Source organism: Trachemys scripta, chromosome 11 (genome assembly GCF_013100865.1).
Source record: "Trachemys scripta elegans isolate TJP31775 chromosome 11, CAS_Tse_1.0, whole genome shotgun sequence".
Lineage (NCBI taxonomy): Eukaryota > Metazoa > Chordata > Testudines > Emydidae > Trachemys > Trachemys scripta.
In genome coordinates this window covers 8,676,519-8,701,940 of record NC_048308.1, presented here as the reverse complement: position 1 = coordinate 8,701,940, position 25,422 = coordinate 8,676,519, and the positions used below count along the sequence as shown (strand labels likewise).

The 25,422-nt window shown below is 41.2% G+C and overlaps 1 protein-coding gene across 6 annotated transcripts in view; it reads left to right on the top strand.

Annotated features, from left to right (window-relative positions):
* Positions 1–25,422, top strand: part of HSPBAP1 (HSPB1 associated protein 1) — a 59,699-nt gene that overhangs the window by 17,621 nt on the left and 16,656 nt on the right. For 5 of the 6 annotated variants that reach the window (XM_034785218.1, XM_034785213.1, XM_034785216.1 and 2 more), the window contains 4 exons: positions 5,192–5,377; positions 14,492–14,676; positions 18,204–18,340; positions 24,107–24,278. In XM_034785218.1, the coding sequence (XP_034641109.1) occupies positions 5,192–5,377; positions 14,492–14,676; positions 18,204–18,340; positions 24,107–24,278 (680 nt within the window). The remainder of the gene's footprint in view (positions 1–5,191; positions 5,378–14,491; positions 14,677–18,203; positions 18,341–24,106; positions 24,279–25,422) is intronic. The other variant, XM_034785219.1, reaches the window with a different exon arrangement.

Below are 25,422 nucleotides of genomic sequence, written 5' to 3'. Positions count from 1 at the left end.
AGAGTAATTGAAACAAGAAAGGATTTTTAGTTGGTCTCTGTTTTTATTTGACATAAGTACAAACTCTCTATGGCTCAAGCCCCAAGCTTCCTAGAAGAGAGTATTTGTTTAGATGCACCTTGCTAAAGCACAAGGTATGTGTATAAATCAGTTTAGAATGACTCTCAAAATCAACAGTTGGCTGAATGGATGCTGTAATGAATCTTCCCACTCCTTCAGGGAGAGTCTCTATAAACAGACAGGCTTTTGCAGTACGCCCCAACAGTTGAGCACCTTAAACTATACAATGTAACTGATGTTTCCACATTAAAATGCAATTGTAAAAAATCCTACAAGCAAGAAAACTGCCATAAATTGTTTGTGTTTCTTTGGATTTATGTCCTTAAAAATGAAACTTTGCAGGCTTTTTAAAATCAGACCAGGCAAAAGAACAGCTGTGTGCTGATAAACTTAGCCTAACTAGGAGTAATTTTATTTTACTGTATGTTTGAAAAGCTGAAAGACAAATACGACCAGCACAGCTGCCTAGTCATGGAAGGCTAACTCTGCTTTATATCACAATGAATTGCACCAGGAATTAGCAGTTTAGGGTGGCATAATTTTTTAAAAGGTCTCTCCTCCCAAAGTTCTGTCTGTCCCTCCAGCAGTGTCTGAGCTTCGCCCTTAATCTTTGACCTAGTGTCACAGCAAAAACATGCTGAGTAGCAATCTGTTAATCGTACCAGATAGCCAGCTTGCTTGTGACTGCACCAGTATCTGCTGTCATGCTCCCAGATGAACACTTTTCCTGAACTTGCTTTTTCCAGGTGTATTAATCTATTGCTTGGTAACCCATTGCGGCTTCTTCCTGGTGTACGGGATAACATATGGCAAGGCATATGGTCCCCATGAGACCTCCATATGGTTGGGTATTAATGTAGTGGAGTGTGTGAGGCCGAAGGCCAGGACTTATCTTCACCTTCTCTCTCGGCAGTGCCATGTCGAGTTTTTTCTGTTTATAAGAGGAGAGCTTATAAAAACCTCCTGAATTAAGAAATGGCAGCTATCTTTAAAAATATTACCGTACTTTTATCATTTAAAATGAGTGAACAGAGAGGCCTTTGGTTTATTCTTAAAACTTTACATGCTGGAATTTTCATAAGAGCTAAAGGCAGTTAGGAATTCAACTTTCATTGAGATTTAGGGACTGAATTCCCTTAGTCTCCTTTGACGGTTCCAGACTCAGTGCCTTTATGGGCGTAGGAACCAGTGCTTCCATAAAATACAAAAACTTCATTTATTCCCGTTGCAGGGGGTCGTGAGGTTATTACATGGGTAGTCGCAAGCTGTCAGCCTCCACCCCCAAACCCCACTTCACCTCCAGCATTTATAATAGTATTAAATATAAAAAATACGTTTTTAATTAATGGGGGTGGGTTGTAATCAGAGGCTTGTGAAAGGGGTCACCAATAAATAAATTTGAAAACCACTGGTCTGAACTCTACTGTAAGAAGAAATTGAATTTATCCATTTTTCTCCAGGTGGATAAAAATCAATGATTTTTTGAAGAAAATAATTTTTTTTTTATTTAAATTAGATTTTTTTATTTTGTTAATTAAATTATAATAATTTTTCTGTTTAAAAATAAACCTGTTTAAAATAAAATCTGGATTTAATACAAAATATGATAAGGCCTAAATGTATTATAATCTCTTAAAACATTTAAATAAAAAATAAATATGCTGAATCCATTGTTGAGTTAAAGGCTGGTTTCCTATATAAAGAAAGTATCTGAGGGAAATGGCTAACTTTTGAGGTCTAGATTTATAAATATGGAACAATAGGTCAGCCTAAGTAATTTAGGAGAATGCATCATTTTCAAGAGACAGCTGAGTAGGAAGTTAAGCTCCTGTCACTTTCACTTAGGCATATTTGAAAATTTTCCCAGGCTGACCTGAAGTAATCAGTTTAATTCACTGACAACAGTTAATCCCTCTGTTTAATAAATCATTTACTTGTAAATGTGAAACACATTTTGATAAGAGAAGTTAATGTATCCATAACATTTAACATAGTTTTGTTGAATAAAAATCTATGCTGTTTTGTGCATTTAATTAAATTTCAGTTACCATCCTAATGCAACTTGACACATATCATGAGCAAAAAGTTAACTGTCTAGTAAATAAGCAATATATCATTCACCATTTTCTAACATACTAAAAATTTACAATTAAGAATCTGAAAATGTTAAGCTATGTAATTGCTTACCTAAATTTATATAGTTGCAGTTTACCCTCCTAGGTAGTAAAACGATGTACCAAATCTAGTGAAAAGGCTCTATTTAGTTGTAAATCAACATGTTTTAATAGTTATATCAACCAAGGAAAATGAACGTTTATTTAGAAACTAACTAGAGAACAAATGAAACAGATGAAGATCAATGATTTCAAGGCTTTCCACTTGTTGATTTAAATTGCGTTGATTTAAATAACTCCATCCTGTTTTTCTTTTTCCTTTTTTAACATACCAGTTTCTTGCCAGACAAAATTAGCCTTTCCATAGCGTTTAGGAATATAGAAATCTAGGATATCCAGTTATTTTTATATTTTCTAAACATTTATTGATTGATTAAAAACTGCTGTGTATGCTGAAGAATTTTTTTTAATGAACATTGTTCTTTCTCTTGGGTGTCTAAACTGAACCTGTGGAAGTCTTGTATGGCTCACAAAATCAGATCTTTGCTTATGTTATTCCACTTCTACATGGTATGAAACCAAATCACATTGTCCCTTCTACATCTCGTTTGATAAGTGCAAGGACTTTGTGTTTTTCTAAAATAAATGATACCATGACTTCTAGGGACAACTAGACTAAGTAAAGAAACTGAACGGAGTTTTCATATGAAGCATAATATATGAGGCAAAGAAGTTTTTATATAGGGCTTAATCCTACAAGATACTAAACAGTCTGGCCCCAGCCCAGCAGAGCACTTAAGTACATTCTTAACTTAAAGCAAGTAAGCAGTCCCACTGGTTTCAATGGAACTACAGTATTCACATGTTTAAGCGCTTTGCTGACTTGGGGCCAGTCTGCTCAGCACTTTGCAAGATTGAGCCCATATTGCATTTGTGGTTTTCTTGGCTTTGCCAACAGCAGTATAATTTTCAGGGTGGAAAGCTGGTATTTGGATAATGCTGGTGATCACGCAGTCTGCACTTTGAATTCAGGTAGCTACATTCTTTGACATCCCGGTTTCCACTGGAAACAATATCTTTGTAATTTTACTTTTCTGTTTTATCAGTCAGATCCACATCAGTTTGACCATTGCTAATATCCCCCAAGGACCGGGAACTTTATCTTTGCTAAACTTTTCTATTCCCCAAGAAAAACGTACAAAATGAACTTTTATCATTTGTGCAGTAATTGTTAATTATTCAGTATCAGTGCCTCTGATGGGATACCTTTACTTTTTATTCCGTGGGAAATACAGTACGTGCCTTTATTGCTTATTGGTCAAGTTTTCCATCAGGCATCTTTGTGCTTTCCCTCAGACCACACCTTGCAAATGGGAATTGCCCTTTGTAAAAATCTCCCGGGCCACTCCGCTGTCCCCTTTGAAATCCCTGCTTTAAAACTCACCTACAAATGCCTTTTAAATGGTTACGCAGTAGGTGTGTTGGGCCTCTTGTTTATTACATGGGCCAGACTTGTCTCACTGTTACTTTGTGCTTCCCCTGTCTTTTTGCTTTATCCACATGTTGTCTCTTGTTTTGTACTGGGGCAGGAACCATCTTTTCATATATGTGTGTATCATACGTAGCATAATAGGGAGCCGGTCTGTAATTGGAACCTCTAGGCACTACGCCAGTGAAAGTATTTATTCATTAATTAATAATAGTTGGCTCTCTCATGGCACTATCATGAACCCAGAGTGAAAGCCAGCATGGGGTACTGCCCTAGGAGCAGCCTACTAGGGAGACTCACTTTCACAGTCACAATTACCTTTTCAGTTTCCCTGCCACTCTGAGGAGAGAGTACTCTACATTAGGACTATACCTAGTGCAAGGTTTGTCTTCTGGCATGTTGGCACAGCTATGCTGCCTAACACACTGGAGGAGTAGAGAGTGTAGAACCAAGACTCCACCCCTTCCCACACACCTGGGAGAACTAGTGGCTCTGCAGATCCTGCTTCACCTTCCATACTTGGAGTGGTGGTAGGGGAAACTAGCACAAGGGAATAAGGGGCCACCTTATGATGTGCTTAGGCACTGTGCGGCATGGGCCATGATTTGGCCCCCCAAAAAATTATTATTATTTTTTTTTTTAAAGGAGGAGGAAATTGGCAGGGTTGTGTGTGACAAAACAAAGTTATTGGTCCTTCTCAATTTTTTGCATTATATGGATACAAATTCTGGATGAGTTATTATTCTAACCTTTAGTAAAATTGAATTTATAGTTTTTTATGATCCAGAAAATGTAGTCCACTGCCCCAACACTGTGGAGCTGTTATCTTTTTTTAAAGAAACTTTACCTCTCAACACATTCCTAAAGGGAAGTTGTAAAACTGCCAAGTTTATACAAAGTTGCCAACTTTTCAGCTTGACAGTTTCAGTGGGGCATATAAATCTTTCCACAACTAAGGGCTAAATTGAAATCTGAGATTAGCATAGTTCTTGGATTGGCACTTTTGTCTTTTAAAAACCTGTAGGTGAAAATAATTTAAAATAGATCTATATCTATCTTTTGAGATATCTGCTGTTGTGATTGCACTGAAAGGAATGAATGTTTAATTCATTGGTTAAAGTCAGATGCATTAGGCACTCGGTGTGCCATCTCTGATGGTATGCTGCACTTTTCAGAAGGAACCCTTCACAGAAGGAATGTTAGTCATAAAATTTATATTCTCTGAACTTTGGACATTAATCACAAAGCTCTTAATTGTCAAAGTAATTCTAAACCACTGGGCTACATTCTACATTAGGGAACTGAAAATCATAAATAATTAACAATGTTTGTATTCTGGGTGTTAATGTGCCTCTTTAAATTCTAATTTAGGATAGGATATGACCTCTCAGGAATTGCAATAGAATTTTCATTAAACAAATATAACAAGTACATAGAAAAAATCAACCATCATCGAGGGAGATATTAGTAATTTGTGTTTTTCACACTGTGTGAAATCCTCTCTACAACTGTTTGTTTCTTTCCAAAGGTGAAGACATCAAACCTTTTACTCCAGAGAAAGCCAAGGAAATTGTGATGTGTCTACAACAACCTGCAGTGTTTTGTAACATGGTTTTCGATTGGCCAGTACTATATTGGAATGCTAAATATCTTTCTGAGGTGTTGGATGGAAGGACAATACGGTTTAGGATGGGAATGAAGAAAAGGGACGCAGGTAGGATTTTAGATGGCATTAGGTTACATTTAGAAATTCTGTTTAATATCCTTCTTAATCCTCTGCAGTGCTTTCATGCCAAATGTTCTTTTCACAGTACATTACATCTAACAAAGACTGTGGGTGAGAGGAATGAAATGGGAGGTTTGTTTTAGCCAGTGATGTCTCATCTTTCTCTCTCACTGGCTCTCTTTTTTTTTTTTTTTTTTTTTCTTCCCCTTTTAACATTTGGATCAGTAAGTCTAATGGTTAGAGCTGACTTCTGAGAATCATAAATCCTGGTTTCCTTTCCTGGCTTTGTTACATAATTGCTGTGTGGTCATCCCTAAATCACTTAGATGTTTCAGATGGTAAGTGATGATTTAGATCTTCAGAGGTGCTGAGCATCCCCATAGGAATTGCTGGGCTGTGCATATTTGAAAATCATGCCATTAACCAACCTGTTTGTTTCTTCATCTGTATAATGGAGGTAATCCTCATCTGTTTTATAGGGAATTTAATTACTGTTTGTTAAAACATTTTGAGATACTCTGATAAAAGATGCTATAGAAGTACAAAGTGTTAATAAAAGCATTTGCCATAGCCACTGTGAGCTTCAAGACAGCATAGAGCCTAGAACACAGAACCTCCTACTCCAAGAATATGACTTGAGTCAATTGTGGCTTTGCCGAAAGCCCCATGTATACCCTGCCTAAATAGCAGACTGAAAAGTAGGCTGTGAATCAAAGCCACAGCCTGCCTCCTACTTTCTCCCTGCTAAGGGGGTGGCGATATACTTTGCTCCATCCCTATACCTGCTCCAGCGTACCCCCCCCCCAGTTCAAAGGTGCAGCTGCACTAGCCATTGTGTTGGGAGGGCAGAACCAAAGCTCTACCCCTATGTGGGGAGGAGGGGTGGAATGACGCAGCCTTTTAGTGGCTACTGTCTGTGGTTACAATCCGGTCCAGACAGGACATAATTAAACAGTTCTGAGCCTATCCAGTAGAGGGCAGTGTCACACACACGAGCTAATTAATTAGGAAGATTTAATATTTTTTTTTAAATGAGTCAAAGCAACACCAGGAAGATAAAAGTATGTAACAAGTATAATGAGATACTAACAAGCATGGAATTGACAAAGTCTATCTTGGGTTATTGTGGAATACAAGAACTGCCAGATATGTAATACTTAGCATTTTATGTTTTCAAAGCACTTTACAAACAAGAATTAATCTTCTCTTCACCCCTTTGACATGTGGACTAGTGGTGAGAGTATTGAACTGATACTCAGAAGACCTGGGTATTAGTCTGTTCCTGCCTATGCCACCCACCTGCTGGGTGACCTTCAACAAGTCATTCCCCCCTGTGCCTCAGTTTCCCCATGTGTAAAATGAGAATAATGACACTGACTTCATTTGTAAAGCTCTTTAAGATCTATTGATAAAAAGTGCTATCTAAGCAGCCATTATTATTATCATCACCATTTCACAGATGGTACCATATTGATACCAATGGAAACTAGCACAATACAGGCAATGGCCGTGAAGCTCTCCACAATGCTCTGTTAATGTACTTCCACCTTAACATGGAGGAAGCACCAAAAGGAATGAAAGGGTAATTTAGTCTCAGTGTCTGTCAAATCTTAGGCATCTTTCTTGAGGTTGGCAACTAGAGTTCCAGTTGTGAACACCTGTCAAGAATTGGACTGACACCAACTTACTTGATAAGAGTCCTTGTATAACAACAACTTTCAGTCATCAAGGATTCAAAACAGTTAGAGTCTTCATATTTTAAGATTAAAGTCCTCGTATGTCTTGCCCTTCATTGCTGATCCCTGGAGACAACCAGTCTCTAGGAAATCAGTTTTGTCTCCAGGACCACACTGTTATATGCTAATAGAGGTTGCAAATGTCTTTAAGAAAATGAGTAGAGCCCTCTGGGGTTGTACTGTAGCTAAGTGAGGATCTTGTTGCAACAGAAAGTGTTACATTGTAAGAATTTGTTAGATAAGCCACCTAAGAGTCTAAAATAATGTAATATATTTGTGGTGTTGCTAGAAATAAGTAGCTTGTTTGCTATCTTGTGCATTAACATTGTTTTTCTGAGGGGTGTTTTTGGCCCTTTCTTTCCTATCACTGTTATCCAGATCCAGGATCACTTGTCCAGACAAAAATGAGGTGCGATGGTACTATAGATTATAGGGAGGAACTGGAGGATATAGCAAAGATTATATTGGCCCCTCTGATTGAGTGTGTTCACCTGCCATTAGTCACCTTAGTTTACAATATAATGGTGGTGTTAGATGATCCTATCAGTGGTCAGCGTAACAACAGCCAGGATGGTTTTTTCCATTCAGGCCTGGCTAGAGGGTTGCAAACATTTATTTCGGACACAGATATTGTCTATGTTCATTGCCTCAAGATTAGACTATTGCTATGTGCTCAACCTGGAGTTACACCTGAAATCCATTCAGAAGCTGTTTCAGATTGAGACAAATCACTTGTTTAAAGGGGGATTTTGTTGCAAGCCAACAGTATTATCACTGCACTGACTGTCTGTTGGTTTCTGGCAGGAGTTTAAGATGGTGATTTTGATCTATAAAGCTCTAAGTGGCCTGGGACCTGCCTACCTGAGAGACCACCTATATTACCTTCTAACACAGTCAAAGCTATAGCTTGTGGCGGCCCTCAAACTGAAACTCAATCAGTATAAAGGAGAGGGAGCTGCTGCAAGCACTTAGCTCTGCACTTGCTTTTCCTGTTGGTCTGAAATAGCCAGTTGCCAACTGATCTGTAGTGCATATTCCACAGACCAGATGTGGAGAACAAGTGAGATATCTGTATTGTGTGTATGAATATGATCGGTGCCTCAGCTTACCTGCTGATATTATTCTGTCCGACTACACAAAGTTATATCAAAGGAGGCTGTTAGGAAAGAACAAGCAGGGAATAAAACAATGACAAAGATTCATCCAGAGAGAATACCAAGAGTGGTCGAGGGATTATTGATTAGGAAATGCCTACCTGCCTGGCTCTAGCCAGATTAATAGCTTTCTTTTCTCAAGGCCAGAGTTTAGGATCAAAGGGACATTAAACCGTTAAAGCCCGCTGCCTAGAGCAGTGGCTCTCAAAGCCGGTCCGCCACTTGTTCAGGGAAAGCCCCTGGTAGGCCGGGCCAGTTTGTTTACCCGCCGCGTCCGCAGGTTCGGCCGATCGCAGCTCCCACTGGCCGCAGTTCGCCACTCCAGGCCAACGGGGGCTGCGGGAAGGGTGGCCAGCATATCCTTCGGCCCGCGCCGCTTCCCGCAGCTAACAAACCGCCCTGGCCCACCAGGGGCTTTCCCTAAACAAGCGGCAGACCCGCTTTGAGAACCACCGGCCTAGAGGAAGGTGGGGGGAGTAAGTAGCAGCTGCTGAAGGTTGGTGTCTGACAGGATATGCCTGCGCTGCAATCAGGAGGTGTGGTTGCAGGATGTATAGACATACCAAACTAGCTTTAATCTAGCTAGATCAACGCTAGTTTGGGTATTACTACATCTGCTGCAACCACACCTCCTGATTGCAGTGGAGAGATGCTGAGAGAATGTAGCTGCGCAGTCTCTCTCTCCCACCCCAGAGATGGAGATAGCTGGACTCAGGGGAGCTTAGCAAAACTTGCAAGGAAAGGATAAAGTTTAGGTGAGACAAAATGCGTATAGACTTCCATTGTTTTAACCCTTTTCTCTGCTTGCTACGATACCATGGGATGAATAAACAATATGAGAAGAAGCTGGTTTTGGGTCCCGTTAATCAACTGTGGGCCATAGACTCCCAGAGAAAAGTTTTCTTGCAGGCGCCAAATAGAGCCAGGCCTGTTGTATTACGCAGTTGGGAAACGGCGGAGCTGCAACCCAGAGATCCAGTCCAAGAGTAGTTGAATTGTGGGGTTCCATCCTCAAGAGAGGGGAAAGCCAAGCCTGTCACCTGAGGGGTGCACTCAAGAGGGCCTGTGAAGGGAAGTGAAATGCAGCTTGCCCTGTAATCATGACACCATCTGCTAAGGCTTTGGGGGAAGGCTGAGGGCTTGGGTGATAATGGGATGCTGGATGTGGTGGTCTGTTCTTTGGATGTTTACATCCCTGGCTATTTTATTGAATTTTGGTATGTGAGTGTGTGTGCGCTTTGTTATACTGCTAAGTAGTTATTCTCTGCATGGATTGTTATTTTAAATAATTAAGATCCCTAGAGATGTGGATGGATGTTTGGTAAATCAAAATACATAAAAAGGTGGAGCCATGCATCTTTATTGGAGCCTTCGGGTATTGCATTTCCCCTACTTCTACTAAGAGGCCCTGCATTGCAGACACCATCCTTCTGAATGAAACAGCAGTTGGTATCATACAATCATAGAAATGTGGGGCAGGAAGAGACCACAAGAGGTCATCTAGTCCATCCCTTTGCACTGAGTCAGGATTAAATGTACCTAGACCATCCCTGATAGGTATTTGTCTAACCTGTTCTTAAAACCCTACAGCTACAGGGTTTCTACAACCTCTTTAGGTAATCCTATTTCAGTGTTTAACTATCCTTATAATTAGGAAGTTTTTCCTGATATTTTTAACCTAAATCTCCCTTGCTGCAAATTACAACAATTACTTCTTGTACACCTCTACCTCGATAGAACGCTACCCAATATAACACAAATTCGGATACAACGCAGTAAAGCAGTGCTCCGGGGCGGTGGGGGGGAGGAGTGCTGCGCACTCCGGTGGATCAAAGCAAGTTCAATATAACACGGTTTCACCTATAACGCGGTAAGATTTTTTTTGGCTCCCAAGGACAGCATTATATCGAGGTAGAGGTGTACTACCCTCAGTGGACATGAAGAACTATTGATCACCAACCTCCGTATCACAACCTTTTACATATTTGAAGACTTATGTCCCTTCTCAGCCTTCTGTCAATGCCAGTGCTTAAGCAGGTAGGTGAGCTGATGTTCTGCACAAAGTACTCCATCTTACTCGCAAGTTTGAGTTCACAACACTAGTGCAGGGAATGAGAGATCAGGGACAGGCATCAAACTCCAATATCGCCAATGCACAGCACTGCTAGCCCAGTTTAGAATTGTTTGGTTTACTCTAAGAATGATCTCATTTTTAAAATTCTTCAATCTTTAGTCACTAAATAGTCAGAAGCCTGTTCATGTTCTTGCTTTCCAATTCTGATCACTGACACTTGCATACAGGCTGCAGTAGACATCTCCATTTTTCTAGATTTCTAAATACTTGTTTTTTGTTGTTTATTATTCATTATCCACAGTGTGATTGAGGCTGAACCAAATCTAAATTAAACCAAGATCCCTGCCCTGAGGAAGTTACAGCCTAGAAACAACAGTCTTCAATGGTCTGCAGGATTTACTGTTCATAGTTGGAATTTTCCAAATAAAGCTTTTTGTGTAATACATGGAAAGTTAGGAATACCCTATTTCTTCACTTTAAAATAGTTGCTTCTATCTTATCTCATAAAACAGGCAGTATCATGAGCACTCTTTGGTCTCATCAAAATAATTCAGATACTGAACTGCCTTCAATAGTTCTGATACCTTTTATATAATTTTTACATCAGCCCATCCTTTTGCGAAATGATGTGCACTGCATTAATGACTGGATATTTGAAGGCAGCATTGGACTGCAACACATAGGATGAATCAGATATAAGATTTTAAGATGGGGGGGGGTTCTTGTGTCTTCAATGCAATTCTTATGCAAGGAAAAGTGATTTCTGGAGGAAGCCCTTATATAGCACCAAGCCAAGTTATATATTGCTAAATACTAAGCTTATCTGACATTCTTAGCTAATAAACTTGAAAATAAGCTGGACGGCGAGCTGCTACCAACACTACTATAGTAGAAAATGACAGGGTGACAGTGCAAATTTGTAAGGGCTTGTCTTCACTACTGCTGGAGCATGTCTGGTGAGGACATGCTGTGCCAACGGGACAGCGCTCTCCCGTCAGCTCTATTACTCCACCTCAATGAGAAGTGGAAGCTAGGTCGGTGGGAGAGCATCTCCTACTGACATAGCGGAGCATAGACGCTGTTTTAAGTCGATCTAACTTACGTTGCTCAGGGAGGTGCCTTTTCACACCCCAGAGCGATACACGTTACATCAATTTAAGTAACTTGCGTCTGATGAAGTGGGCATTCACCCACGAAAGCTTATGCTGCAATACTTCTGTTAGTCTTAAAGGTGCCACAGGACCCTCTGTTGCTTTTTACAGATTCAGACTAACACGGCTACCCCTCTGATACTTGTCATCAATTTAAGTAGTAGTATAGACAAGCCCTAAGAGAGCTGATCACCTGTCCAAAGGAAATCAGAACAAATGTATGAGACTGTATGGGAATTGCCATGATAGCAAAATCAGAGTAATGAGGAATTCCCCCAGAGCTCTTACTATTGTGCAAAAATAAAAGGATTCCCTTATTAAGCAGCTGTGTGAAAGTTGTTCAAGGTTAAATTACTGCTGTTTCATTGCCATTCAGGCAGCCTGTAGTCATTTTTTCCATCCGTAATGGTTATAGTACAGTATGGAATTTTTCATTTTACATTCTGGATGAGTATATCTGAAGCTGGCAGGACTAGCTGTGATGGGAAATGAAGGTCTCTGATAAGCCAAAGGTGATGTGCACTATGGTGCAGCAACAACAATGTAGGCCTTCCCATGCTACTTGACCTTGACCTGAAATAGTGTACCACAGTCTTCCTGGGACAAGAGGGCAATGATAGTAAAACCAGCGTTCATGCTGATTCAGTACCCTCCGTCTTCTGTGCAGTGGAGACTTACAATACTCTGTTCTGTAATGGTGCCAACCTTTATGGTATGGTTAACAGAACTGATGATGCTGGTGACTTAACAGATTCACACAGTTGTTACAACCCCCGGGTTCTATTTTTCCCCCCATCTTACTTGCTAAGGGTTTTCAGACATGCTCAGCATCGGCCTAACTCTGCTCCTATTGAAGTCAATGATAAAAATCCCCCATTGAGTTCAATGGGAGCAGAGTTAGCCAACTTTGAGTGCTTTGCAAAATCTCACCCAAAGGGACAAATTCACCCATTAGCACAGAGCCCACTCAAAGGCTTTTGTGCCGTGGGACTGCACAGAGCACATGTTTGTAGGCAGAGTAGCTGTGCAAGGGGACCTGTGCAGTGGGGAGGTGACCTCCATGTCTGCTCTGAATACACTTGTGTGAAGGAAAGAGTTCAGGATTGGGCCTCTGACTCCGCTGTTACATGAATCCATTGGCTAGGAATCCCAGTGTACAAGGCATGGCGGTACTGTGGACATTATTTCAAACTAAAGGCTGGAATAGCAGCCAGAGCACGGCTACACTGCAGCCTACCCCAGATTTGGGATTGGATAACATCCTCTTCAGCCACTCCACACACAACAGCTTTTTATTAATACGTTCCAAGGCCAGAAGGGACCATTGTGGGCATCTAGTCTGACCTCCTGTATAACACAGGTCATAGAACTTCCCCAAAACAATTCCAACAGCAGATCTTTTGGGAACACATCCAATCATGATTTTAAAATTGTCAGTGATGGGGAATCCACTACAACCCTTGATAAGTTTTTCCAGTGGTTAATTGCTCTCACTGTTAAAAAATGAAACCTTATTTCCTGTTTAAATTTGTCTAGCTTCAACTTCCAGCCATTGACTCATGTTATCCCTTTCTCTGTTAGATTGAAGAGCCCATTATTAAAGATTTGTTACCCATGTAGCTTATAGAATGTAATCAAGCCACCCCCTTAACCTTCTCTTTCTTAAGTGACATAAATCGTGGTCCTTGAGTCTATCATTATAAGGCATATATTTAATCATTCTCATGGCTCTCCTCTGAACCCTCTCCAATTTATCAACATCCTTCTTGAACTGTGGACCCCACAACTGGACATAGTATTCCAGCAGTGGTCCGGCCAGAGCCAAATACAGCGGTATAACAACTTCCCTAACTCCGACTCAAGATTCCCCTGTTTATGCTTTAACCCTTTTGGCCACAGCGTCATGCTAAGAGCTCAAGTTCAGTTGATGATCCCCTACGCAAATCTTTACTGACTTGGCCATATGGATTGTCTGTAATAATTAGACTTGATCCACCTATTTATTTTGGTTGCTTCTGTTGTGGTATGTTTCCTCTTGCCACTGTTCTCTGCCACACAGATCAACATAATAGGATTTTGTGCAGAGAGATGAGTGTATTTGTGCGATATTTTGAATCAAAACTCAAGCCTTTTGCCAGAAGCCCTGCACATATGGGCTAATGATCCCTTTTCTCTTAGCACAATGAGGACTCCAGGGCAATTATAGCATAGATCTTTGTGGCTGTACTTTATATCCTGAACAAAGTTTTTTAAAAATGTTTCCCAAACAGAGTTAGATACAGAGCGTTTTTCACTGAATTTCCAAACAGCCATTCTGTCAGCTTCAGTGAATTCAGCCTTGCGAGCTGATTCCCATTTGTGGAAGTACTTTAAATCCTTTTTTTGTGATATAATACCATAAAATTGTTATACATAAAAATTGCCTATCTTGTATATCTATTCCTGAGGAAAGAACGCTTGCTTCAATTGGGGTAATGGTCCTAGTGAATCTTTTATGGCTGGCAGGGGATGCTGCAAGATGCTTTATCCATAAGTGCTGAAAAATAGTGACAGCCTTTCAGATGGATTATTGGCCATGTGTAGGGATCCACTATTTGCTGCTTCTGTAAAATGGTGCTGATTTAGTTATTCCCTTAGATAAGAGGAGAAAAGTTAGAGTCCAGCTCCATAATCAAAGAAGCCTCAATAAAGGTGGTGGTGGGAGGAACGTGAGAGAGAACCTTTAAGGAGAGAGACTAATTAAAGGACAGACTGACTGTCAATTGTGTTAAATTAGTCATGAGCTTGGCGATGTGGTCTATTTTCAGTTGTGTGTTGGGGTGAGGCAACCGAGCTAATTTCACTTCGGATTTTATATTGCATTTAATCCGTGGGCCAAGCTGAGACAAAGTTATTGTTTCGTCTGCTAAACTGCTTCACCCTATCTCTATTTTTATAGCGCTGTGTTCAGTATGCATGTAATGTTGTCTTTTCTTATATTGCTCCAGCTCCTCAATTTGAAACCGAGTGTAGTTATGTGGAAGCTACACTTGAAGAGTTTTTGGCCTGGACTTCTGGACAGACTACTTGTGTCTCTAGACCATTCAGTTGTTACGATTCCTCCAAATATTGGGCTTACGCGGACTATAAATATATTGCTAGGATATTTGAAGACAAGACAGAAATTTTCAAGGTAAACCGTTAACTTTACCTTCAACTCAGAACTATGCAGGTAAATGCCCTAAAGATGTTGGTTAATTATTGTAAGTGATTTATTATAGTTTTTTAAGTCTGTCTAGCCTTTTCACTTCTCTATTCCTTTGACCAATTTTTCAGTTTTATTGGATACCTATTTATTTTGATTTCAGTCTAACAAAAATATCACACCAAAGAGCACCCATCTCAGGCTTGAGGAACTCTTGACATATAAAAACACATCACTATAGGAGTTACAAAACAAATTGTCTAAAGCAGCTGTAACTTCTTCCTCCCACCCAACCACACATAATTTTGGGTCTGCTCTAGACACCACTGAAGATAATGGGTGTCTGGCTTTCCACTGACTTTTGTGGGCTTTGGATTAGGCCCTTAAATTGCCATTTATGTGACCTCTACAGTTTAAAACCTTAAGATGTGAGTACGAGGTTTGATTATTCCACTAATATGATAAGCAGTTAACAAGCGTGATAGTTTCCAAACCTAGGCCCTGATGCTGCAGTTGGATCAATGCAGGAAGACCCTTACACCTGTGTGCAGCTCCATTAACTTCAGTAGAGCTCCACTGGCCCAAAGATCCCATCTGCAGCATCAAGACCATAATGCAGTTTCACTGCCATTTTGTTGAGCTGTATACTGACTCAGGAGGCACACAGTTCCTCATTAAATAATCCTTGAAGACCAGTGCACAAGTGTTTGCAGGATTATGTCCTTACTATTCGTGAAAGTGCTAAAATACACTGGAGTAGCCCATTCTTGAAAGGATGAGCACGCATCCAAGCCAAAGTTTTGGGGCACATTGCAAGTTTTCTCCAGGCCTTCTCTGCCTGCACGCTCTTGTACAGCATGTCAAACACATTGCCAGTGCTTAATAAATAATACAGTAGGAGTTGAACCACTCTAAATGTTGGGGTGTTTACCCCCTCAAATGTCAGCATGATTCATGAGGGGAATTCTCTCTGGCTAAACAAGATTGGAAGCTCTAGCACCATTTCAGGCTTGCCCAGACTCTACATGACTGCCTCGAATTTTGGCCCTATAGATTACTGCCCCAATGGATCCTTAGTTTATGGCACAAGATTGGGAGAATTACATAAAATAACCACATGCAGAACATCTACCTAAACTGCTATTTCAGTGGGTCAGTAAGAAATTTTCTTGAGAGAAGCAACTTCCATCCCACCCACACAAGTACATAACTAGGAGTTTAAGAATCTTATCTACTTATCATATGCTGACTGTACTGGCATGGGAGTGAAATCCTGCAGTCTGCTACAGACTGGCAGGATTTGCCAAGCACTACTGCACTATTGTGCCACCCAAAAGTATTATTTGTACAGCAGCAATTCTCCCTTGTTCTATGAATTTGATGTTAACACCTTTTTCATTTAGATTTTATTTAGATTTACCTAAGGTGACTTGAAGGAGAAAAGAAGGCTAACTACATTGTTATTTATAGTGATTAATAGGGCCATTTAGAAGTTGTTTGAAATTTAGATTGCACTGTTTATCATTTACAGTTGTGTGGGTTAAGGTAATGATTCCATTATTCTAATCTATGAGCAGTATCTAGCATCTTACTTTTTTTTTTTGTTCAGTTGATATTTTATTACAGCATTTGAGATATAAATCAGCAGCAAGATATATGCATGAAGTTTAAATAGAAATGAGTCCTTTTAAAGTGATATACGGATACAGATTAACTTCATTATAAGCAGAAAATGAAATAAATGTAATTCACAAGTAATGTGCCATCTGTTATGGTTGGAACACCTCTTTGAGTGCATTTCTTCTTTCTGTAGCTTTTTTATTGTAAAAAAGAAGCCCATTGTGCCAAGATATCAGTAATCCTACCAATTTCTTTTCAGCTCATTGGTTAAAAACGATTTTACTCACAATCGCTTCAAGTATTTACTATGGCTGCAGCATTTTCAAAGAGTTCTTTTAAATCTAATATTGATTGTGCACACGATCTTTCCATTTAAATTGTAACAAAATACAGAAACTATTTAGGTGTGAGATTAAAGGGTAGAGATGTTATTACGCCTAACTTTATCACTGAAATAGTTATATTGGATTTTAAATTTTATGTCTGTGGAAAGCTCTATGAGCAATTTTTCCTTTTTGATTTCTTGCTGATTTTGACAAATGTTTATTAGACTTTTGTATTTTTTTTAATTATATTTTTAAAATCAAGATGTCTCTAACAGTACCTCATTTGTTTTGAAAGATTCCAGAATGTGGAGTCATGGCAGTAATAATTATTATCTAGCTATATTGCTTTTCATCTATAGATCTCAAAGCACTTGACAAAGGAGGTATCATTATCCCCATTTTACAGATGGGGAAACTGCGGCACAGACTTGTTTAAAGCCATCCAACAAGTCAGGGGCAGAACTAGGAATAGAACTCAGATCACCTAAGTCTCAGTTTAGGACTCTATCCATTAGACAATATTGCCTGCCTCGGGATAAGTATTTTCTAATGGACAAATCCCCTGCCCAGCAGCTAGCCAGACTATTTAGGGTGCGCTCTGGTCTGGGGGAGGGGGCGGCGGGGGACAGGCTGGGGGTGTAGATGGGTATCCTTTGTCCCAAACTAGGGAGAACCATTCAAGGGAAAGCCACCCAAGTCCATGCATTGTAGGTCACTACCACGCTGTGTATCCTCATATGCCTTTTGCACCAAAGAAAGGAGGATGGGAGGATCCAAACGCTGGTGGATTCCTGTGCCGCCCTCCTTCATAGCAGTTATGCTTTTGTCCTTCCCCATCTCCCTTGACAGCAGAACCACATCGAGTCAGCTGCCCAGGATGCCTCCCTGGCTGGAAATGCAGGAGCAGGACTAGCCCCATTATACAAAAGGAGGAGAAATTTTCAGACATTGAGGCTGAAGGATACAAAAACTTTAGCCACTGGGGTGGAGAGAGAGGAAGGGCTGAATGTTTTAGAAATTGTGGTGGAAGTAGTGACAAGATGTTTAGGAAGAAAGAGAGAGGAGTCAAAGGCGCCACACAGCTCATGGAACGGGTTGAAAAAACAGTGAAGATTTTATGAAAATGTTGTTCCTTTCTTTTGTTGAAGTTTCAGATTTTGACATTTTTCAACCAGGAATTCTGAGCCTGAGCGGATGGTAGAGGAATGGAGACAGGAGGATGATGAGGGTTTAGGAAGAAAAATAAGAAACTCAGCTTAGTGTTGGAGAGATATTTAGATATAGGGACAGGCAGGAATGGAGAGGTAGATTTCTGAATCGTCTGCATAGACAATCAGGGCACAGGAGGTCACCCAAGGATAAGATTTAGAGGGAGAAGAGGAGAAAGCCATGGACTGAGGCTTGTTGGATCCCTATATGGAGGGGACTAGGGGGAACAGAAAAAAAGATGAAAAGGAAAGAGTGATCAGAAGAGTAATGAGAGAAGAGAAACATAAGAGGACAGGGTCACAGAAGTCGAAGGATGATAAGAGGTCATCGCTCACATCAATAATTTTGTCTCTGCAACAGGATATAATGTGGTCTGATTTTGGTTTCCCTGGAAGAAATGGAAAGGAGAGCACGTTGTGGATTGGCTCAGCAGGAGCAAATACTCCTTGTCATTTGGATTCCTATGGCTGCAATTTAGTACTACAGATACAAGGAAGGTAACCAGAGATATTTATGTTTGTGCAGAATTTACAGGGGCAACTTTTACTATAAACCAGCCTTCGGGTATTCTAATTGTTAACTCGTCAAACATTTTAATTTTCTGAAGCCTTCAGTGACCCAGCACAGCTGAGCGTTTTCCTTTGGAAAGTGATGAAAGGTTTGAGGGTTTGGTGCGTAATTTACATTTTGTTATGTTTGAGGAAGGAGAGTCTTTGTTTACCTTTTTTTTTTTAAATGTCTTTGTAAATTGTACAGTAAACTGGTTGTACTGGACCTATTTTATACATCTAAAATAAATAAATATTTTAAATCCTCAGTAGTTATGAGTTGAGCAGGACGGGGTTAGGAGGCTAGGAAAGTTTGTTTGGCTTTTTTGTGTTTTGCAATCAAAAATATGGAAATAAACTAATCTAGGCCAGTGGTTCTCAACCAGGGATGCAGAGGTCTTCCAGGGAGTACCTCAACTCATCTAGATATGTGCTTAGTTTTATAACAGGCTCCATAAAAAGCACTAGCAAAGTCAGTACAAACGAACATTTCATACAAACAATGACTTGTTTATACTGCTCTATATACTGTACCGTGAAATATAAATACAATACGGTAACTCCTCACTTAACGTTGTAGTTATGTTCCTGAAAAATGCAGCTTTAAGTGAAACAATGTTAAATGAATCCAGCTTTCCCATAAGATTTAATGTAAATGCGGGGGGTTAGGTTCCAAGGAGATTTTTGGGGGGCAGACAAAAGGCATTATACACTGTACAGTATTGTACTGTGGTTGGAAAGTGCCTCTGGCTTACCCCACACAGGCACAGCCTGCCCCAGGCAAGGACGCTAGGAAGCACCTTTGCAGCAGTAGCTTCCCCAGAGAAGAACAGGCTTGGACTTTGCCGGGAATGCTCCAGGCCCGCTTCTTCCTGTCCCCACTCCACTCCAGGCCCACCTCTTCCCTCCCCCACTCCACCTCCTGTCAGGAGCACACCACATCCCTCCCCCGCCCCAAAGTCCTAAGCTGCCAAATAGCTGCTTGGCGGCACTTAGGACTTTCTGAGGGGGACGGGAGAAGCGGAGACGCAGCACTTCCCCGCTCCTGCCCCTCCCTCCCAGAAAGTCCTAAGCGCGAAGTGCTGGGAGGGAGGGGGAGGAGTGGAGAAGCCCCACATCTCCACTCTTCCCCCTCCCTCCCAGAAAATCCTAAGTGCTGCTAAACAGCTGTTTAGCGGTGCTTAGGACTTTCTGGGAGGGAGTGGGAGGAGTGGAGACGCGGTGCTTCCCTGCTCCTCCCCCTCCCTCCCAGAAAGTCCTAAGTGCTGCCAAACAGCTGATTGGTGGTGGGGGAAGCTCTGGGAGGGAGGGGGAGGAGGTGGAGAAGTGGAACTTGTGCAATGCTCCCTTGTAAAGTCACTGCTCTTCCACAGAATCTTACAAGCAGGCAGCCAAAGGACGTTATAAGGGAGCATTGCACAACTTTAAATGAGCCTGTTCCCTAATTGGGCAGGGACGTAACATTGAAACAACGTTAAATGAGGAGTTACTGTATTTATATTCCAGTTGATTTATTTTATAATTGTATGGTAAAAATGAGAAAGTAAGCAGGTTTTCAGTAACAGTGTGCTTTGACACTTTTGTATTTTTATGTCTGATTTTGTAAGCAAGTAGTTTTTAAGTGAGATGAAACTTGGGGTATGCAAGACAAATCACTCTTAAAAGGGTACAGTAGTCTGGAAAGGTTGAGAGCCACTGCTCTAGGCTAAAGCCTCTAATCACCTGTTAGAATTAATTTAAAAGGGAAACATGAGGACAGTAGCAGCCAGCTCTGAGGAGAGTTAAAATGGACACTTCAAGGCTTGAAATTCAAATTTGGGGCCTGTCTTTTTGATGTTCATTCTTCCTATTTGCCAATTCCAAGCAATTCTTCTTTCCCTTTCCCTTAAGTATTTGCTTTAGTTTCCTTAAAAAAAATTTCTATTAAACCCAACCCCAGTTAGCAACTGTCCAATAACAAAGCAGTTTGTAAATACTTGTGTCAAGCGTTCCAGTGTACTGTGGGGGTGGGGCAGAATAGCTTGCCAGTGGGGTTTTAATGTGATTAATTAAATCACTGTGTTTTGGGAAGGATAGTCTTGTGACTAAGGCATAAGACTGGGAGTCAGGAGTTCTGGCCCTGCATTGCTGCAAGGCTTTTATCTCAGTGGTCCTGCATCTTTCAAACAGGGTTAGTTATACTTAGCTCACAGGAGTGTTTTCACAGATGTTTGTAAAGAGATTTGAGATCCTGATGTGGGAGGCTCGATAGGCCCAATTCAACAAATACTATTGACCACAGTGCTTATTACCATAAGCAGTCCCACTGACTCCAGAGGTACTATGTGCTGTCCTAACCACGTAGTACATGTTTGGGGGATCATCTGCATCACAGAATTGCCACCCAACTGTCCTTATAGTTTATACACTTTGGAGTTCCAGTCTCCAGCATGGAACGGTGGACAGAATTCTAGGTCTGCTCTGCAAATTTGTCTGCCTTCCCAAAATTACTTCCTCTCTCTCTGGGAAAGGAAAGACCTGTTGCTTGCTCCTCCCTGTGACAGAATATGCATAAAACCTTCAAGCAGACTGGAAACAAAGTCCTTTTCCTCCTCAGAACAAGAAGAACGTAAAGCTTTCGAAGAGGCTGCATGTTAAGACAGTTTGGGGATCCCTTGCCTCTTTAGAGCAGAGACAGTAAAGCCTTTTTAACTGGCTGGCAAACAACTCAGTCTTTATTTCCCAAAACAGGCTTACACTGAAGTTAGTGGTGCTGCCTCTCCAGTACAGCCACTGAGCTACCCCTAGCCCTGTGCTGCTAACGCGTGCTTCCTCTTATGTGTTTCAGACTGGCTTCTTTAGAGGCTAACAGGCTATACTGCTGTATTGTGGTCCTGCTCATATAACGCTTGCCTTCCTGCATAGAACCCAGGGCTGGAGCCCTATGGCTTTCTAAGCGCGTCACTCTCCTGTCCCTTCCCAGGGGGGAATATTACTGTAATTGAGTTTTGGGAAATAGGTTAACTATTTATACTGAAAATTCTCTCTTATGCCAGCTGCTTAGCAGTAGTTTTTATTATCTGTGCCAAGAAATGGCAGCAACCTGTGGTACTCCCATCTGTGCTGATCTCTCTGGTTCTGGCTACTTTTCTGTTCCCATCTCTTCTGGGTTTGTGCCACTTCGCTTTCTTCATGTCTCATTTTCAGATCTGTGACTTAGAACTGACAACCAGCTTCTCTAGGCAAGTAAGTAAGAGCTGAGTAGCATGAAAATCGGAGAGGAACAAGAAGTGGGGAAGCAGCCAGAATCTGGAAGTAAGAGGGGAGCAGCGCAGATTGTTTTAATCTTGCTTCAAAGTGCTGCCTTCTGTTTTTCCAGTCCATGGTGTCAGTAAATGTGCGGGTCACTGCTGTATTGATTAGATGGCTACTCTTAAAACATTTCATAAATTCACCATTTGGGCTATTACTTTAATTACTCCTACTCCTGGTTATTTCCATCACGTAATGTATTCTCCTTATAAATTGTTATTTATATGCCTGTTTACTTTGCCGCATGTATTAGCCATTCAGCTTTATGGAAAAATACATGCAGAAATTACCTGGTAAGAAGATTTATTTATATTATACATAAAACTGATGCTCCAAGGTCTGGCAAACTCAACATTTTTTCAGTGCAGCATGTGCAATTTAAATAGATTGTAAACTCTTTGGGATATGGTCCATCTCTCCTGTTTGTTCTGCACAGCATGGTGCATGCCGATGGAGTACCACTGGTCACAGATAGGAATTGAGCTTAGGACCTTGCACTCTAAACCATAGTCCTCTACTACTAGAGTTAAGATCCCATTAAGTGGGAGAAGTAGTAGGCTCTTATCACTATGTGGATTAGCTACTAGAGACGTCATGACCTTACTCAGAGTGTTACATTGACAATATTGAGGTTGTGGGGGTGTTTTTATGCCTATGGAAGAGCTCTCTCTTGTCGGCTGTATTCGTATAGCTGCCCCACTGCTGCGCTGTACGTATAGATATACCGTAATCCAAAGTGGCACCAGACCCTGTCATAATAAGAGATGCAAAACCTGCAGACGTATCTCCGCTGCTACAGTGATCAACACCCTCCCACAACACACCTTTCAAGAGCCATGGGTCCTATACATGCCTATCACAACATGGATCCATGGGTCCTACAAATGCCTCATCCAGTGGACTAAATGCCCCAAAACAACTATCATGAGTGAAACTCTCTACACTCTCAAATGAACTCAGACAGGAAAATGACAAAATACAAAAATACATTATCACCTGTGGGTGAACACTTTTCACAAAGAGATCAATATGTATCTAACCTATCAATCTTCATGTCAAAGAAAACCTACACAACTCTTTCAAAAGATGAGTCGGGAGCTTAAATTCAAACTCTGTTAGACACTACAAATCATGGACTGAACAGAGACACTGGATTTATGGTTTATTACAACAATCTGTAACCCACTTTTTTTGTCATATGACTACAAAGGTGTTAACGGGCCACTCCACCTTGAATGGTCCCTTTAGATTAGAATATGTACTAACTACTTATGCCAAACTATCTGTTCCACCCTGCATTTAGCTGGGACACAGTACCTTTCCCACACCTGTATCTTAAAAGCTTGTCTCTCTCACCAAAAGACGTTGATCCAATAAAAAAATTACCTCTCCCACCTTGTCTTGCGCATCACATATCTATCTAACTTATGTCTTTATACCATACTCATAACTATGGTAGATGACCACCAAATTATTATGGATTATAAATTAAATAACAATTAACTTTGTGATTAACAAATGAATATAAGAAATGTAGACAACAACATGGAGTAGAATATCAACATTGTACTCCTATTACTATCAACATCACATACGTACAGTGCCCGCCACTTATAGCAAGCAGAGATATTGCAGACAATCAGTTAGTGAATCAAAATATATTTGCCTAGTGAAAATGTATTCTTCATCCATGAGATCATGGTTCATAGGAAAAATGTCAGGTGTTGTGAATATTTTGAGGCCTAACTCTCTAAGAGTCTACGCTTACACTTTACTCCCGCCGATGTAAGCTGTCCACTACACTGACTTAACAATTCCACCTCCTCTAGGTGTAGCACTTAGGTTGATGTAGTTAGGTTGGTGCAGTGTCAGTGTAGACACTGCGTTGCTTACTTCAGACTGTTCCAGCTGACAGCCGGAGCCCTGCTGCCCAGGGCTCCGGCTGTCAGTACCCCACGCAGACAGTTAAATCGGTGCAAGCACCCCTGGTTAGGACGTGCACTGCCGACAGAAGGAGTTAGTGTGACCATGCAAAAAATTTAATTACTGCAGTGGCTGTGTGTCGACGTAACTTAAGTTGACTTAATTTTGTAGTGTAGAGTTGCCCTGAATATGTGTAGGTTATTCAAGTGCTCTGTAGAAGGAAGGAGAAACTAAATGGAAGAGCTACAGACTACTTTTTTTATTCCCCTTGCAAAACTAATTGTTGAGAAGCTGTAAATCTTCCTTTTTAGTTAAAAATGTGTAGAATTTTTTTAAACCATTTTTAGTTGAACAGCCTGTAAGAACTGCATGTGTTCTTACTGTGTAGGAGATGCAAACAGCAGGCTGGTTTATGTTTTATTGAAAACCTTGTGATTGCCTTCAGTCATCCATCAGAACAGGCATTTATTGAATCAACTTTTATCTTCTCTCTCCTTTCAGGAAAAGATGGCACCTTTTCCCACCTAGCAACACCACTTTCCTTTATCCCACTAGGATCCCTTATGAGGAATCCAGCATATTCAGCAAAGTCAACGTTGTCAACCCTGATCTGAAACACTATCCTCGGTTCACTAAAGCCCAGGCCCATGTGGTTACACTCAATCCAGGACAGGTACCACCCACACTTAGACTTTGTTATTTTGGAACTTTTTGTAAATAGTTTATGCTGCTAAACATGAGCTAGGAAAAGACAACAGAACAGCTTTCCCCTTCCCCTCCCTCAGTATACTTGGGATTTAATACAATTATCTGGCTACAGTAACTTGCTTTGCTCACTATTATTGTTTCTCCTGACTTTTAAATGAGAACTGCGAACACTTTGAGGACTAGCTCAAAAGGCTGCCTAGTTTTATAGAAGTCCTTGCAAGTACTTACATATCCTCTTCTTAAAAAGGTTGTTTTGAAACTTTCTGGAGCAGTGCTCTAGCCTGTCTACTCTGAAACCTGGATGTTGTGTGAAGTGTACTTGATTAATGAGTAGGCAGAGCTAACAAAGAAACGTGTTTATGTTATGACGGTGAGGAATAACCTTCACCATGGAAACATTTGCCCAACTTGTTGCTTTAACAGTGGAGTATTTATAATGACAATGCTTGCATTTATAGTGCACTTCATTGAAAGATTGTGTAGCATTTTACAAGGGCGTCTGAGTATTAGTAACCCTATTTTAGTGATGAGAGAACCGATGGACTGATAAATCTTAAGTAACTTAAGTAAATCAAGCTATAAGTGAGTTACTCAACATCACACATAGGGTTGCCAACTTTCTAGTCGCACAAAACTGAACACCCTAGCCCCACCCCTTCCCTGAGGCCACACCCCTATCCCGCCCCTTTCCATAGGCCCTGTCTCCCACTCACTACATTTCCCCCTCCCTTAGTGGCTCACTCTCCCCCACCCTCACTTACTTTCACTGGGCTGGGGCAGGGAGTTGGGGTGCAGGAAGGGGTGAGGGATCTAACGGGGGTGCAGACTCTGGGGTGGAGCCAGAAATGTGGATTTCAGAGTGCGGGAAGGGGCTCTGGGCTGGGGGTGGGACAGAGGGGTTCAGGGTGTGGGAGGGGGCTCTGGGCTGGGGAAGGGGGTTGGGGTGCAGGGGGGATGAGGGCTCAGGGCTGGGGCATAGGCTTTCCTCAGGCTTCCTGCCTGCCCTTACTCTGCGCTGTGCCCCGGAAGTGGCCAGCAGGTCTGGCTCCTAGGCAGAGGCGCAGCAGGTGGCTCTGCGCACTGCTCTTGCCCACAGGCACCACCCCCAT